General features: G+C 37.3%; 2 protein-coding genes and 1 non-coding gene across 3 annotated transcripts; 2 read left to right on the top strand and 1 right to left on the bottom strand.

Annotated features, from left to right (window-relative positions):
* Positions 1-661: 661 nt before the first annotated feature.
* LOC140013341 (uncharacterized) lies at positions 662-14,417 on the top strand. Its single transcript, XM_072062592.1, has 4 exons — positions 662-962; positions 1,176-1,894; positions 2,192-2,327; positions 14,407-14,417. Exons 1-4 carry the CDS (start codon positions 662-664, stop codon positions 14,415-14,417), a joined length of 1,167 nt encoding a protein of 388 aa, XP_071918693.1.
* LOC113707503 (small nucleolar RNA R71) lies at positions 1,034-1,140 on the bottom strand. Its single transcript, XR_003452232.2, has one exon. It is a non-coding gene; the product is annotated as a small nucleolar RNA R71 (small nucleolar RNA).
* On the top strand, positions 14,417-17,557 carry LOC113705381 (disease resistance protein RGA2-like). Its single transcript, XM_027227226.2, has one exon. It carries the CDS (start codon positions 14,417-14,419, stop codon positions 17,555-17,557), a length of 3,141 nt encoding a protein of 1,046 aa, XP_027083027.1.
* Positions 17,558-18,094: the final 537 nt, after the last annotated feature.

Here is an 18,094-nt window from a genome sequence, read left to right as displayed (position 1 = left end):
GACCGTGCCTGAGCAGTTGATCTTTTGGGTAGAACTTTTATTAATTGCTATTTTTAGTGAATTGTGCTTTGTGAGTTAGTTTTGAATTTTGTTTGTTTTATTTTATTTTATTTTTATTTGCCTCCCATTGAAAATCCCCCAATTTCATTCTACTAATTTGGAAAGAAACAATTTCCTACATGCTCCCTGTGGAATCGACCCTACTTGCCATTGTACGCAAAATTAGTATTTTTATAGACAAATCCGGTATATCGGATCAAGCAAACTCTTCGGGAACAGGGTGAATCAAGTAACCCATTGCACACCTAGGGTCCCTGCTCCAGTACTTGGATTTGTTCTATAATTATTAAATTGAGGTGGTAATTAGGACTTTTTAGTAATTATTATTGCATAGGTTCGGCACCTGTCAATTTTTGGCGCCGTTGCCGGGGAGCTGGCATTTGGATTATTGTTTCTTTTCAAATTCAGTTTTTATTTTATTTTTATTTTATTCTATTCTTCTTGGTATTTTTGCTAGTTTATACCCCGTTCTTCTCGCACAGGTGAATTGGTATACGATCTTGAGGTTGAGAAGGCAGCGCGTAGGCGGAGGCAAGAGACCAAGTGGCAAAAAGAAGGGCACTTCTTTCATGCAAACGAGTCAGTAGAAGACGAAATAAGCATGGCCAACGTCCAAACATTAAGGGAGCTGGCTGCCCCGGAGTTGACTCACCAGCCCTTATGCATCACATTCCCCACTCTGGCTGAGAATACTGCTTTCGAATTGAAGTCAGGGTTGATTCACCTCCTACCTTCTTTCCATAGTCTCTCTGGCGAAGAACCTCACAAGCACGTCAAGGAGTTCGAGGTGGTTTGCTCTAGTATGAAACCTCCTGGGGTCACTGAGGAGCAGATAAGACTTAGAGCTTTCCCCTTCTCTCTCAAGGATGCAGCAAAAGATTGGCTATACTACCTACCAGCGGGTAATATTACCACATGAGCACAGTTAAAAAAGAAGTTTTTGAAAAAATTCTTCCCTGCATCCCGGGCTGCAAGTTTGAGGAAGGAGATCTGCGGCATTAAACAATATCCTGGTGAGTCCTTGTATGAATACTGGGAAAGGTTTAACAAGTTGTGCACTAGATGCCCGCAGCATCAAATTAGTGAACAACTGTTAATCCAATACTTCTATGAAGGGCTCCAATCAACCGATAGGAGTATCATTGATGCTGTGAGTGGGGGAGCACTTACAAACAAGACACCGAGGGAAGCGTGGGAGCTCATCGAAGCCATGGCAGAAAACTCCCAGCAATTTGGCTTACGTGAGAGCAACCCTCCCCGTAGAGTCAACGAGATAGAGACTTCATCTATACAGCAGCAACTGTCAGAATTAACGTCTGTTGTTAGACAATTGGCCATGAGAGACACGCCGCGAGCGAAGGTGTGTGGAATCTGTACTAGCATGGACCACTGCACGGACACGTGCCCCATTTTGCAAGAGGACGGGGCGGAACAGGTAAACATGGCCGGAGGCGTGCCCGCGCCCCGCAGGCAGTACGACCCGTACTCCAATACGTACAATCCGGGCTGGAGGGACCATCCCAATCTCAGTTATGGGAACAGGCAACAAAATTCATTTCCGAATCATCCACCAGGATTCCACCAGCCATGGCAACCAAAATCTCAACCCTCGTCCTCAAATTCAGGAAGCTCCCTGGAGGACCTAGTCAAAAGCCTGGCCACGACTACTACCCAACTTCAACAGGAGATCAGATCCTTGGCCGCGAATACCGCGCAGCTCCAACAGGACACCAAAGCTGACAAGAAGGACCAAGATGTTCGAATAAGCCAACTGGCAGCTGCCATCAATCGCTTGGAGTCCCACGTTTATGGGAAACTGCCATCGCAACCCGAGGTAAATCCCAGAAATATAAGTGCCATGACGCTGAGGAGTGGCAAGGAACTGGAAAGGCCCAAAGTGGAATGTTCAAAAAGCAAAAGTGAAGAGGAGATAGAGAAGGAAATTGAAGAGGAAGGGCGTATTCGCAAGAATCCTAAGGTAACCTTCACTTCTCCGCCCACTATTAAATCTAACTTACCTCCTTTTCCTTGCAGGTTGGAAAAGACAAAGAGGACAGAAAAGGAAAAAGAAATCTTGGATGTGTTCCGCAAAGTTCAAGTAAACATCCCCCTATTGGACGCGATCAAGCAGGTACCCAAGTACGCAAAGTTCTTGAAAGACTTGTGCGTTAACAAAAGAAAGCTAAGGGGTGATGAAAGAGTGATGGTAGGAGAGAATGTATCAGCTGTACTTCAAAGGAAACTCCCACCCAAATGCGGAGATCCAGGTATGTTTGCTATCCCCTGTAAGATTGGTCATTCTAGTATCAAAAATGCCATGATAGATTTAGGAGCTTCTATTAATGTGATGCCTAAGTCAATCTATGATTCCCTAAATTTAGGACATTTAAAAGAAACGGAGATAATAATTCAATTGGCTGATCGTACATGTGCTTATCCGGATGGGATAGTTGAGGATGTTTTAGTGCAAGTAGATGGATTAATTTTTCCTGCTGATTTTTATGTGCTTTACATGGATGATAGAAGTGTCCCAAATCCATCACCCATTATATTAGGAAGACCATTTTTGAGTACTGCCCAGACTAAAATTGATGTTAGTAAGGGTACTCTCACGATGGAATTTGATGGAGAAATAGTCCACTTTAATATTTTTGATACAATGAAACATCCTGTTAACTCTCATTCTGTGTTTGCTATGTATACCACTAATCCCTCTGTGCAAGAAATTTCTAAGTTTGCTTATAGGGGTAAATCCAAAGTTGCTGCGAACAAGTCCTATAGGATGAAAGCAATTCATGAGGTAAAAATGGAGAGAAAATTTAGGAAAAAAGTTGCACTCAATGGCCATGTGGATCCTGGAGGAGGGCCACCAATTACAAGGAAAATTCAATTACATCCAAACTAAAGAGTGGTGCTATGTCTAGCCAAAGACATTAAAGAAAGGCGCTGCTTGGGAGGCAACCCAAGGCTTCTTTTGTTTTAGTTTTCCTATATTTTTGAAGTTTTTGTTAAGTGTTAGTGTCATTTAGTGGGTTGTTATTTTGTGACAGGAAATTGGCAGCTAGACATGTCCACGCTAGGTCATCACACCTAAGGAATGGAGTTTTGGAATTGACGGTCAGACGACTATAACTTCTAAGGCGTGCCCACGCCTTCCAACCCTTCCGAAAAAGAAACTTCAGTCTTCTCCTTCCTGTTGGTGTTGCGTCCGCCGCCACCACACCACCTTGTGCATGCAGCCGTCTCACCTCCTCCGCCTTAGTGTCTCACTTTCTCTCCCCGGTGGTCAGGGAAGTTTCTTTTCTTTTCCCCTAATACTTCATTTGTCTTTTCTACATTGAGGACAATGCATTGTCTAGGTGTGGGGGGATTGATTAGTGGCTTCCATTATTTCTTTTTTCTTTGTTACTCAAAAAAAAAAAACAAAAACAAAAACAAAAAAACAAAAACAAAAAAAATGAAAACATTGTAGTTAGGCGGCTTTTTGGCTATTTCTATACTTGTTAGTATTATGACATGTTGCTGTGATGAATGACACAATCAAAGTGAGTGGGTATATGGTCGAATATACTAGCTGTGCATTTTGTTTCCCTTGGCAGTGTCGTTGAATGTTGAATATGCTGGAATTGACCCATTCTTGTAACTTTTGGGGGAGTTTTTGAGCCTTATATGAGCACATTATTCTTGTTTGCTCTATTTTTGTTTGATTGAGTGGGTATCACACATGGTATTGGCATTCTAGAACTTGCTAGTTTATACATGTCAATGCCACATTTTTGTTGAATTGGATGCATTTGAAATGATAAGGGCATTTAGAATTTAACCCTCTTTAGCTATCTAAAAAAATCAAACTCTCATCTTATCTCCCAATAGTGAACTAATTTGAGCTTTTGTCCTTCGTTTCTAGTTGTTATCCGTGTTTGTTAACCCAAGACCTTTTTAAACTTTCTTGTTTATCCCTGTGTTGTCAAGGGATGCCTGAATTCCATCATTTGTGCAAAACAAACAAAATTGGGGTTGCAAGTGCTATTAGATTAGGAGCTATATGATGCTATCCTTGTATAAAGGAGGAAAATTGGAAAAAGGCCACTGACCAGAGGACTTTGGATTACAGGGCGTGCCCACGCCTTACAGGACTTTCTCCTTAAAAAAAAAAAAAAAAAACCTCGTGACCAGAGGACTATGGCTACAAGGCGTGCCCACGCCTTGCGAGCAGTTCTAAAAAAAAAAAAAAAAAAAATTTTGGGGCACTTGTACAGGGTGTACAGCAAATGGAAACTGCCTTGTTAGTGAAACTCCTCCGATAAAGCACTGTGGTTATTGGTGAGTTTCGGACATTCTCTTGACACTTTACCCCCTATCTATACCTTCTTAACCCGCCTTTCACCTGAGCCCCATTACAACCCTATTAAAGTCCCTTTGATTTGTGTATTTAGTTCACTTTCGAGTGGTGGAGATGTGATAAATGTGCAAGCTTATGGTAATGCCATTCCGTGATGTTGATTTGAGCGTTCCTAGTATTCATATATTTTCTTTGAATTACAACCTGTCCGGTGTGTTCTAATTTTGGCGATATTGTCAGGGACCTGAGATGCTTGTGTTAGTATAGACTATTCCATGACCTCTGCTCTCTTGGTTGTACTTCTGAGCTCCGAAATGCTTGAGGGCAAGCATTGTCTAGGTGTGGGGGGATTTGATAGAACCGTTATTTGGCACATTTTACAGTGTTATTTTGTCCTAATTTTGGCTATTCACGGTGCTAAGAATTGGAATTTCACTCATATTCGATATTTGTGTGAATTGTAGGTGGTAGGCATGAAAAATGATCTCGCGGGGTAAATTTCCAGAAGACTTTTCGTCTCAGGGCGTGGCCACGCCTTAGAAGGTGGACGAAACCGAAAACCGGACCCTGGTCCACGTGAACCGCGAGGAGCACAGGATTAAAACTCCAAAGGCTTCAATTAAAAAGCAAAGAAAGGGCCAGACGTTTTTGGGGCTTCTGCTTGTCTTTCTTGGGCGGCGGTTATAAAGAAGAAAAGGCATGATTCAAAAAGGAGGAGGAGACCCTAGCTTTAGCTTCAGAAGTCAGATGCTTTTTATATTATTCTTTTGCTCTCCGTCGGCGGCAATAGGATTTTAGATAGCTTTAGTTTTCTTTTTCCCTAGCCGTCAGACGTCGGCAAACCTTTTCGCTTTCGCTCTTGGCTTGGGCGCTTTTGACTCTTTTGCTTTTACTTTGGCTCTGTACAATTTCCGTTGGCTTGTGCGTTATACTTTTGGGCTTCATTACAAACATCAACGCGGAGACAAGGAAGACTTTTTCCTTTTTCTTTCTTCGGTACTTCAGCGTTCCAAATTCTGTGATGTTTGCGCGGGTGTTTTCAATTAAATCATGCGGGATTGACACGATGAGGAGCGGCTAATTCGCTCATCTACCCAAAGGTTGACGCGAAGGCGCGGTCCATAATATCTGTGAGATCTAACCGAATCTTCATTATTTCCTCCAATTAATTGCTATTCGTGCGTTTCCTGAATTAATTGTTCATGGGTATTTGATTAATTGAATATCAACGGCCGGGTATTTGATTTAATTTAATAGCCTACTGCCACGTTAATTAAATAGAATCCGTAATTGTTCATTTAATTGACACCTCGTGGCAACCACCATAATTGGTTTTATGATGAGGAAACGCAGGATCTAATTTAAATAAACCCTCTTAGCGTGTTTATTGGTTAGGGTTGGGTTCTTCTAAGTTTAATGCAATTGGGTAATTAAATTCCTACGGTCGTACCTAGGGTTGCTATCTGGTTAGAGAAGCAGTCAATGGTCGTACCTTGACTGTCGAAAAAGTAAGGAAGAGCTGGTTGTCAGAGCTTATTGATGGCTATAACCACCCTAGTGATAAATGGTTGAAATATCTTTGCATCGATGAGCATTTAATTGGACCGTGCCTGAGCAGTTGATCATTTGGGTAGAACTTTTATTAATTGCTATTTTTAGTGAATTGTGCTTTGTGAGTTAGTTTTGAATTTTGTTTGTTTTATTTTATTTTATTTTTATTTGCCTCCCATTGAAAATCCCCCAATTTCATTCTACTAATTTGGAAAGAAACAATTTCCTACCTGCTCCCTGTGGAATCGACCCTACTTGTCATTGTACGCAAAATTAGTATTTTTATAGACAAATCCGGTATATCGGATCAAGCAAACTCTTCGGGAACAGGGTGAATCAAGTAACCCATTGCACACCTAGGGTCCCTGCTCCAGTACTTGGATTTGTTCTATAATTATTAAATTAAAGTGGTAATTAGGACTTTTTTGTAATTATTATTGCACAGGTTCGGCACCTGTCAAAACTCATCTAAATGAATCAGCTACCGATTGCCCAAATTCTACTAGTCATATCCTCCACTATTACGCCTTCCCTCTTTTAAGTAGGAACAGATATATTAAAAACTTATCTACACTGTAAAGGTATTCTTTACTTGTAAAGACACTTCCACAAAGTAGTATTAATCACTTGTGAAGATATTTGTCTAACTTTTCGCCACCAAACGGAAGATATGGAACACCACCCCGCGTGGTCCAGATTTGGACTAGAAAACTTAGATGTAAGACAAAAATCTCCTGTGGGAATAAGATGAAGCAAAATTAGATTTTGTCACATTGGCGCCGTAGTTTCCTTAAACCAAGACTGATGATTGTGAAATTTATAAACTAAATATAAGGGCTAATAGATTTATTCAATATATAGAGGAAAGAAAAATAATGAAAGAATAATGATGAGCCAGTGTCGTAGAATTAATTACTTTTCTAAATGTAAATCCACTTCGCCAACAAAATTTTGCTGCAGCACCTGGATGAAGATATACAAAACCCAGTATTAATCCTACACCAAGAAATCTTTCTTGACAGTGATGCCTTCTTATTTTTCTTTACTCTCTGACGGCTCTTGTTCTAAGGGAAGACAGACAATGAAAGGGAGGGGTGATATTATTATTATTATTTTGGTTGTTTGGTAAGTGTGCTAAATCCGAATAACCACCTACCATTTGGTGGTTTAGGTAAGAGTTCTAACTGTTGTGAACTTTTATCCTATCTTATCTCATTCCTATCCCCCAATTAACCTTTTGACCTATCTTACAATTATTTTTACTTTTACTCGTGGTAAATTACCATTTCATTAATCGGGCAAGGATAACAAATTGAGCCAAAACCGTGGGTTTTACAAAATATTCCTACGCTAGTAGTCATGGACATGGACTTTTGAAGGTCGCATCAGGAGTTAGGACCCCAAGGTTCGAGGGCAACTGTTTTAGCGTGCTAGAAAACTATATATAACTGGCACATTAGACGATCATGCAAATATTTTCAAAACCATAAAGAGTTTGACATACAATAATAATGTCAAAGCAATGATATGATTAGCGTTTTTTGGACTTGATAATCATAGTTCAAGAAATATGAATTCAAGTGCAGACAACTGAAGTTCATTTTTGTGTATCAGAAATTTAAAAATTTTTCTTTTGTATTCAAATAATATTTGATTTTCATTTTGAATTTTTAATGTTTAAAGCAGGCCATAAATGTAACTACATTATAAATTTTCGTTTTCCACCCGGGGGGTCTGAGGGGGAGGGTGTTTGTTTAGGAAGAAAAGAATTTTACAAAAGCTTTAGAGATACAATGCTAGAATGAGTCTAGGCATGATGGTATTAGAGCAAAATCTCACGTGCTCTTTGCATGGGATGAGTTTTGCCCAACTAGTTATGGTTCCAACCATGCAAGGAAGTGTTGTCAACAAATCTCTGTGTGGGATGAGTCCGAGCTAGCGAGTTATAAGAATCTAAGTTCTGTGCGTGATTAATTACTACCTCGAACAGGAGCCACCTTTAAAGCCCGTCGCTTTGCAAGTTGGAAGGAAGTAGCATCCCACATTCCCACGTCAGTGGACGGAAGGGAAAATGAATGGTGGATCCAATGGATACTTCGTAATTTGGGTTAACAATTTTGTGACATTAGCAGCATAGTTTCCTTAAACAAAGACTGAAGATTGAGAAATTCATAAACTAAATATAAGGGCCAATAGATTTATTCAATGAATAGAGGAAAGAAAAATAATGAAAGAATAATGATGAGCTAGTATCGCAGAATTAATTACTTTTTCTAAATCTAAATCCACTTCGCCAAAAAATTTTTTTGCTGCAGCACCTGGATGAAGATATACAAAGTCCAATATTAATCCTACACCTTGAAATCTCGACTCACAATTCTAATGCATACGTGTCAGTTGTGCATGAGCATCGTTAGCCGGTTACAGGCTTTGCGGGTGATTGCTTGTGGTGAGGGATTTTTCATTTCTTTTATAAATATTTATGAATGTACACATTTATTATATCCTTTTACTTACATAAAGGAGCTAACCGCCAAATATGAACGAAGTACTAGAAACATGAAATCAAGGCATGATGATTAAATAAATTTAGGAGGACAAAATCCAACTAATTAATGTCTTAGAACTCCCTCGTGAATCCTATAAATTTAGGAGGACAAAAATTCTCTGAAAAAGAATTTATTTTGTTTTGTAGGAAAGAATAGTAGAATCTCTTAAACAAAACATGTTTCCTATAATGGTGGAAAGCTATGGAGAAGGAAAAATTATATCATTCTGAAATTAGGATGATTAGACATTTCACGAGATTGAAAAGAATTACCTACCATGAAATAATTGTTGGAGGGGGTTTCGAATATTTTCTTTTATACGAAACATCTTAACGTCATCAATTTTTACTCACACTTGGTCTGAAAAAGAAAGGAAAGAATCCAGTGTCATGTGGGCCAAAATTTGGACCTAATGATTCCAAGTTAAAATTGTAGGAGAATGTCACAAATCCTTTGCTTGTAACTTTTGAGATTTCTTCTTCTTCAAAAAAAAAAAAAAAAAACTTGTGAGACTTCTAAGAGTTAGCTTGATTTTACGTAATGTTCGATACTTGTGCACTACACAACCTGGAAAGTAAATGCAAGAACTTAGCTTTGCTTTCTTATCAATGTAAGTATTGATTCCTTATCTATTACTAATACTTTCTCCTGTATACTGGACCACCAGCATTGCAAAAGGTTTCGCCAATATAAATTAGCTTCTTTCTTTGGTTCAATTCATCCAAATATTTTCCTCTGCTTAAATTCAAAGTTTTCAGAACGTAGCTTTACAATATACAAGGAATTTCTTCATATTTGTCGCATCTGTTGTCGCCTCTCGGGAGTATTCATTCCCTCTCAAGTAAGTGCTCAAATGCTTTTAACTAGTTGATCAAATAATTACTCGGTTGCAGTATAGCTTCCACTGTTTTTTTTTTATTATTGGAACATTTTTCCAGCTAATTCCCGCTTTTCTTGTTTTATTATGTATATATTTTGCACTTTGCTTATTGATCTTGACGAGTTTCAAATTCGTCTCTGGCTTTTCTGATGGTTCAGTAGCCTGTAGTTAGACTTAAGACATGTATTTCGATGATAGATTGCAATTTTATCATTTATTTTATTATTAAAGAAGAGAGCAGGGCAGGGGCTTCTATTTTACTGGAGGGCTAGAGTGCCGCAGGGGCTCTGCTTCTTCTTCCTCCAGAGGAGGGAGCCGCCGCAAGCATTAGAATAGACAGTAGATAGGAATTAGAAAAAGTGTGCAGAGGAGAGGACGGCTGGAGCTGAGCTTGCGATTTTCCTTTTGAAGCTTTTGATTAGGACTTCTCCTGTGAGATGAGCAAATAGGAATAGCTTTACTGGTGACTTTTCCTTTGGGTATTGGTACGCATGGCGGGAACAAAGAGGAAAGCTTTGACTTTTCTTCCCCTTTAGTTCTTGCGAATTGAATTCTCCAAATATCCGAGACAATGCCCGCAGCTTTTCCTTCAATTTTGCGTGGAATTTGTTCATCAAATATGAACTAATTTCTTCACTCTAGTTAAGGAGTAACGGATGTTTTGATTCGCCTAGAAAATTATGAGATCGATTTTGATTCGCCTAGAAAATTGTGAGATCGATTTAATTTAATCTTTTTCTCTTATTTATTGGTATTTGTATATTTCCTGATTGCAGTGTTTATGGTTATTTAATTAATTGATTGTCGTGGATCCGGATAATTAGTTGATTTAATAATCTATTGTCAATTAGGGCATTAAATCCGTAATTGTTTAATTGCTCTAAAATAGTGACAACTGGCATGATTGGCTTCGTGTCAGAGGGATACGCGGGCTAACCTAAAATAACCCTGGTAGTGTGTTATTTGGTTAGAATAGAACTCCTCTAATATGTAAGGCAATTGGGGAATTAAATCTTATGGGCGTACCTAGGATTATTTCTCAATTAGAGCAGTGATTAACGGGCGTACCTTAATCACCGACACAGTAAGGAGGGGTTGACTGTCATCGCTTGTTTGGCAGTTATAACCTATTTATTGGTAAATAATTGTAATTGGCTTTGTATCGATGATCAATTAGGTGAACCATTGCTGAAGTTATTCCTTGGCTAGATCATTTGATTTTATTAATTTGTTATTTAATTTCTAGTTGGCTATTTTTTTTTATTTTACTTTTAGTTGAATCGTTTAAATGGTTACCCCTGATATAAAAACACCCCCCTTGTCACTGTGAATTTGAAAAGGAACAATTACTCCCAGTCCCTGTGAATTCGACCCTGCTTACCGCTATCTACAGAAATTACATTTAGTTTGAGCAGGTTTTATTATTGCACAGGCTTCGACAACCTGTCATTCGAGTAACCCGTCCATTAAGAAATTTTTTTTTTAAAGTTGTTGCAAAGTTCCATATTCTTAATTTAGGTTTGCACTGATTTTGAAATTTCCGAGAAGAGAAAATCCATTTAAGTTGTTTGGTACATGATTGTTGCCTTTGTCACTAAAACAAATGGTTTGTACGGTAATTTTTGAAGATGCCTCTAAAAAACTAGGGAATGGTTTCAATAGTTCCTCAACTTTTACCAGTAATTTTTCTATTTGATCTCTAGCTTTTGAAAGTGTCTATTAGGTCCCTTAACTTATAAATTTGGTTCCAAATTGTTCATATCCCTCCAAGCCAAATCCTAGTGTGGTAACGTTCATTTGATTTCAGGTATATTTTCCTTCTCAAAGTTTTGAAAATAAAGGATAACCATTTTGAATAGTTTTTTAGTTAAGTATTTTATGGTTGACCAAGTTGAGTAATAAAAAATAACACTATTCTTGTATAAATTTACATAAGGTAAAAAAATTACTATTTAGTGCATCACAAGCTTAGCATTACCTTATGCTTATAATTTTGCTACCTTTGTTTTTTGTTATTAGTATGCAATCATCATTACTATTCTATTAAAGCCTAATAAACCTAAACTAGTAAATCTAAAAGTAACATTAATCTAACAAGAATAATGAAAACTTGTACAGAAATAAATTTAAAAAAAAATTCTTTTAGCAATTTAACATTTTTTAAGACAATACTATACAAAAGATGATAAAATGTGAAAACGAAATATTGTAAAAAGATTAAAGTAAACAAGAATCCAAATGTCTTTTGTTAAGGTACCCTTTTGTTAAGCTACCCTTTTATTATCTTCTTCTTCTTCTTCTTAAGGTACCCTTTTGTGCTACACCTGTCATTGGAATCCAAATAAATCGATTAGCCCCACAATAGAATGATAATAATTATACCAATTTACTACATAAATCAATAAATGTAGTGAATAAAAATCAATAAAATTAGTGATTCCTTACCTACTACTATTACTTTCTCTTGTATACTAGACCATAACTGCGAAAGTGTTTGCTATTATTAAGTTGCTTTTTTCTTTGGTTGAAATTATTATCTTTGTCCAAATGTTTTTCTCTTCTACTTATTAATTTGCTTCATTCTTTGGTTGAAATTATCATTTTCATCCTAATATTCTCTTCTGCATAAATTTTTGAGTACATAGCTTTCCAATATACGAGGAGTTTCTGCACATTTATCAGAACAGTGCCAAAATATTTAAACTTTCTCAAGTAAGTTCTCAAGTTCTTTTAACTTGTATATCAAATAAAATTTGGCTGAAATATAGCTTCCACTATTTTGTTCTCTAAATATCTTCTGCTAATAATTTGTTTGTCGTCAAATAAATTTTTGGGCTGGAATTTTGCTTCCACTTTTTCTTGTATATTTATGCATATGGTTTCCACTTTGCTCTTTGATCTTGACAGATATCGAAGTCGTCTTGGCTTAGTTCTATGAGTTTATAGCTTATAGTTATGCATAAAGTAATATTTTAGATAACAATTCCAACAAAAATATTTTTTGAGTTATTGAGTGTAAAAAGAAAGTTCCATATCCCTAATTTAGGTCTATACTGATTTTTAAATTTCTCAAAAAAAAAGAAAAACCATTTAATTTGTTTGCTACATGATGTTCCCTTTGTTTCCAAAAAATTGCATGGATTGCTTTTGGAAATGCCTCTAAAAAACTAGGTATCAGGCTTCAATAATCTCTCAACTTTGAGCAATAATTTTATTGCATCTACAAAGTCCTTCAACTTATAAATTTGGTTGGTTGCTCCAAATCAAATCCAAGTTTGGTAATATTCATTTTGCCCTTAAGGTTTGATTTTTCATTTTGCTTATCAAAGTGTAAAATAAACTATTTCAGCCATTAGAGGGATTTACTTTATTGTATGATATTTAATAGTTTAAGTATTTAATAATCGAATAATTTGACTAACGAAAAAAATAATTAGAGTGTGTTTAAATAGAAGATTATTTGAAATACTATTTGAAAAAATTTGTTACAGTATTTTTTGAGATGTGATGTATGTGAAATATAAAAGTAGTTTAAAAAGTAAAAAAATTAATTGAAAATAGTTTTCATAATGCAAGCAAAATATTATTTCAGATAACTTTGTTTTCCAAACACACTCACAATATTTCTAACGATTTACATATACTAAAAAAAAAATGAAAAATTACTCTTTAACACATGACAAGTTAGCATCGCCCTATGTCACGAATTTTGCTAACTCATTTAGTCTTGTTACAATGTTATCATCATTATTATTCTGCTTATAATATTATAAACCTAAAAAAATATATCTAAAAAGAAACATTAATCCAACAAGAATAAGAAAAGATTATATACAAAATAAGCAATAAATCTTTAATGTTTTTGTATAGCTGTTATTATAGAAAAGATCATAAAGTTTGACAATGAAACAATTATAGAAAAGTTACACGCAAATAAAAATCCCAATACCTTGTTTTGTTTTATTTTCCTTCTTCTTCTTTGTGTGCTTCTTTTTATAAGTACCCTATTTTGGCTAAACTTCTCATTAGAATCTAAATATATCATTTGGCGCCAAATTAGAATGATAATGTGCATAACAGTAAATTGGAATTAATATGCACAGACAAAAATTTTTTTTTTTTTACTCTTCCATCCCTCCCCACACCTTTTCCACCCCCAACTACCAGGCACAAAATTTGAATTCTGAACCTGATAGTGGTGAAGATTCTAAGATCCCTTCTCTCACCATTAGTAATCAAACTAGTCAACAACTAAATATTTATCGAAACCATTAAAGTGGCAAATTTGACTACTTTTTAAGTTAACTTGGGAGGAGCTAAACTTACATTAAAATGAATCTTAGTATTATAGAATGAAATTGTCTTGATTAGATTCAGTCTTTAGGACGAATTAAAACCAAATTCAGAATTTTCCACACATATTAAATTATTCAAATATGTCAACTATTAGATAATAACTGAAACTAATAAAAAGGACAAATATGTTTTTTATTTAAACTTAGAGTAGGAAAATAGACACTAAATTGAACCTCGGTGGGAAAGTAAATATTACCATAATGAGATTTAGCTTGGATGCACTATTCATAACTTAATTTATAAGTTGAGGAACTCAATTATACAAGTCGAAAGACCAAAAAAAACCATTGGTAAAGGTTGAAGGACAATTGGGAGTCATTTACCCAAAATTTTACTCGAGATAAAATTGGTGTTTGAAAGCATATCCTACAACTAGTAATATGTTTCTCGATTTTGTAACCAGGCATGTCCACCAATTATTCTGAAACCATTTCTTTGATTAATCGATAAATATTCTTGGTGGTCATTAACTGGCTGTCTAGAACGAATCGGATCAATGTTTTCATGTTAAATCAGAAGATATTTTTTTGTTCGTTTACTAGTAACAGAAAAACAGCTTTTGCTTCTAACTATGTTCCAATTTTTCATTTTCTATTGGGTCTATCAAGTTATAAATCTCTAATAACTTGATTAACATTGATTTAACTTTCTTGAACTGTAATTTTCAGGTCACACGTGATGGAAGCATTTGTGGGAATTCTCGTAGATACTTTGAATTCCATGATCAAGAAGGAGCTTGGATTGCTTTGTGGCGTTCGAACCGACATGCAAAAGCTTTCACGCTTGCTCTCCACCACCAAGGCAGTGCTTGAAGATGCAGAGCAGAAGCAATTCACAGAAAAGGCGATACAACTCTGGTTTAAGGAGCTCAATGTTGTTGCATGTGAAATCGATGACATATTGGATGACTACGCAGCTGAAGCCTCAAGAGTCAAGTACAAAAATTCTGGTTGTTTTAGTTTGATGTGTTACCTTGTAGCAGGAAACTTAGTGTTTCGTCACAGGATTGGGACAAGGATGAAGGAGATCCTTGAAAAATTTAATGCAATAGCTGATGAGCGAATAAAGCTTGGTTTGAGTGATCAGAAGCGTGGGAGCTATTTCAATGCAAGCCGTGAGACTGGATCCACGGTAAATGAACCTGAAGTTCTTGGAAGGGACGAGGAAAAAGGGCAGATTGTAGACATCTTGATGAAAGAAAAGGATAGAGATGATCAGAATGTATCAGTGCTCCCTATAGTGGGTGTTGGAGGCCTTGGAAAGACAACACTTGCCCAATTGGTGTTCAATGATGAACGCATAGCCAAGCATTTTGAGCCAAAACTCTGGGTTTGGGTTTCAGAGGATTTCGATGGGAAGAGGATTATAAAAGCCTTAATTAATTCTATACAAAGGACTCCTACTGGAGAATTAGAATTGGCTCCTCTCCAAAGCAATCTTCAAGAGTTGTTGAGAGGGAAAAGATACTTGATTGTACTGGATGATGTCTGGAATGAGAATCCACGGGAATGGGAGAAGATGAGATCTGTTCTGCAATGCGGATCAAGAGGTAGTTCAATTGTAGTGACAACTCGTAAGCAAAAGGTTGCTGAAATAATGCGCACATTAGAGACACATTATCTATCGAGTTTGTCAGAAGATCGGTGTTGGTCACTGTTCAAGCAACAGGCATTTAGCCGTCAAGAGGCTGAAGAATATCCTAACCTTGAAGTTATCGGGAAAGAGATTGTGAAAAAATGTGGTGGTGTTCCGCTGGCTACAAAGACTCTCGGAGGCTTTCTACGATTTAAGAGAAACGAAACCGAATGGAACTCTGTGAAATGCAGTGAGCTTTGGAACTTACCTGAAGATGAAACAGGTATCTTGCCCGCGTTGAGATTGAGCTACCTTAATCTTCCGGTACAGTTGAGAGGTTGCTTTGCATATTGTGCTGTATTTCCCAAAGGCTCTAGAATTGAAAAAGAGGAGGTAATACAGTTGTGGATGGCAAATGGATTGATTTCATCTAATGAAACGATGGAAGTGGAAGATGTTGGTGATGCTGTGGTGACTGAACTACATCATAGATCACTGTTCCAAGCTGTGGAGATATATTTTCGTGGCTATGGCAGTGTCCCTGCTTTTAAGATGCATGACCTTGTCCATGATCTGGCTCGATCCGTAATGAAGGCTAAACACGGTGGAACAGAGTCAAACAGAACCATGATGTTGGGTGTGCCATATGATCAGCTAACAGTGGCTTTTCCTATTACAATCACAGGCACTGACCAGTTTTCTTCTTTCTTGTCGAAATGTGGTTCCCTGAGGGCGCTCACTGTAAGGCCAACATGGAGGGGAGAAATGTGTACAGAGCTGCCACCTGCAGTAAGCAAACTGAAACATTTAAGGCATCTAAATCTTTCAGGATCAGACATTGTTGAACTACCCAATTCAATTTGTGACTTGTGGAATTTGCAAATTTTAAACCTGAATCGTTGTGGCAAACTTCGGAGCCTGCCCAAAGGCATGAGATTCCTCAGAAATCTTCTACATCTTTGTCTAAAGGGGTGTGAGAGTTTGACTCATATGCCAAGTGGAATTGGGAAGTTGACTTGCCTGCGGACGTTGAGTATGGTCGTCCTGGGTGGCAATAGAGGCTTCCAACTAAGTGAGTTGCGAGACTTAAATATGCTTAGAGGAGAGCTAACAATTGAGCACCTTGAGAGGATTGAAGACAAAAAGGATGCAGAAGAAGCTTGCTTAATTAAAAAACAGAGTCTCCGTGAGTTGTATTTGGTTTGGCATTCCGAAAGAACGCTTCAACGGTACAATGATGAGGAAGTGCTCAAAGCCCTCAAACCCCGGCCCAGCCTTCAATATCTGAGTATACGAGGCTTCAAAGGTTCATCATTATTTCCAGCTTGGATTTCAACTGTAAAAAAAGTTGTTGTGAACGAAAGTGCAGCGGAGTACATAGTTGGGGCCCAGGAGAGTACTGCCGCTGCTGCTGCAATGTCCCCATCGTTGAAACAGCTGGAGTTAGAGGACATGCCCAACCTAAAAGGAATGTTAGGAAGAGAAGTCCAAGGTACTCCAGGAGTATTCTCTCGACTTGAATCCTTGTCTTTTCGCCGTTGCCCAATGTTGACATTGCCATTGCCACGTATGCCGTCCCTAAAGAAGTTATGCGTCAGGTACTGCGGCCCGAACATGGCATGGGCTTCAATCTCCAATCTCACTAGTCTTAACTCCCTTGACATTCGGGACATTAGAGGATTGAGTTGTTTTCCAGAAGAGATGCTACAAAATCTTAGTCTTCTTGAATCGCTGGATCTTTGGTATATAGATGATCTGCGAGCCTTACCCAGAAGCTTGGCTAGCCTCACGGCTTTGAAGACGTTGACCATCGTGGAATGTCCCGAGCTGGAGTCTCTGCCAGAAGAAGGATTGCGAGGCCTTGCCTCTTTGCAGGAACTCCATTTGGTCTTCTGCTATAATTTGGTGAGTCTCTCAATGGGGACTAAAGCCCTCAAATCCCTGACTCATCTACGCATCCACTGGTCAGACGCGACAGCTCTGCCAGAGGAAGTCAAACATTTCCCCGCACTACAAAAACTGGAGCTGTGGCGTTTTTTCAATCTAACTTCATTGCCAGACTGGTTTGGAGACCACCTCACTTCTCTTCAACACCTGACACTACTAGTTTGTCCGAAGCTTGAAACACTTCCATCTAGCATTCAAAAGATGACGACACTCCAAAGCATAGTTATTAAACCCGGCCCGGGGAGGAACCCGGTGAAGGAGGTGGGTCAACGGGTTACTGGTTCAACCGATGGGTGAGTGGTCCAACCGGTGGGTCACTACATATATTTAAATATTATGTTTTATAATTTTTATGCCATAATAAATATTCAGTTAGTTTAATTTATTATAGATTCATTAATTTTTATAAGAATTAACAACCTAAATTTAATTAGTAATCCACCAAATTTCAAATATAAAATTTTATCTAAGTATAATTATCTAGTTTATTTATGAATTTTAAGTGCAAAAGTTTATTAAGAATAATATTTACCATTAAAATGATTTGTGTAATATGTTATTTTTAAGTCAATTTCATAATTTATAGAGTTCAGGGAATAATAAAAATGTTATTAAAAGATTTCAAATAAATTTTGTTTTGGAGAAATAAAATAAGAATAAGATTGTAATATATAATATAAGAACAAAGTAATTAATAAATTGTTGGTTGGTCCAACGGTAATGGTTGTCTTCTTCCTTGCATGAGGTCGCGCGTTCAATTCTCAATTCCAGCAATGTTTACAAATTTTTTTCGAAGACCGGGTTTTTCATAAAATCGGCCGGTTCAACCGAGTT

This window comes from Coffea arabica, chromosome 8c (assembly GCF_036785885.1).
Source record: "Coffea arabica cultivar ET-39 chromosome 8c, Coffea Arabica ET-39 HiFi, whole genome shotgun sequence".
Taxonomy (NCBI): Eukaryota; Viridiplantae; Streptophyta; class Magnoliopsida; order Gentianales; family Rubiaceae; genus Coffea; species Coffea arabica.
The sequence above is the reverse complement of the archived record's forward strand: the minus strand, read 5'-3'. Positions and strand labels throughout refer to the sequence as shown.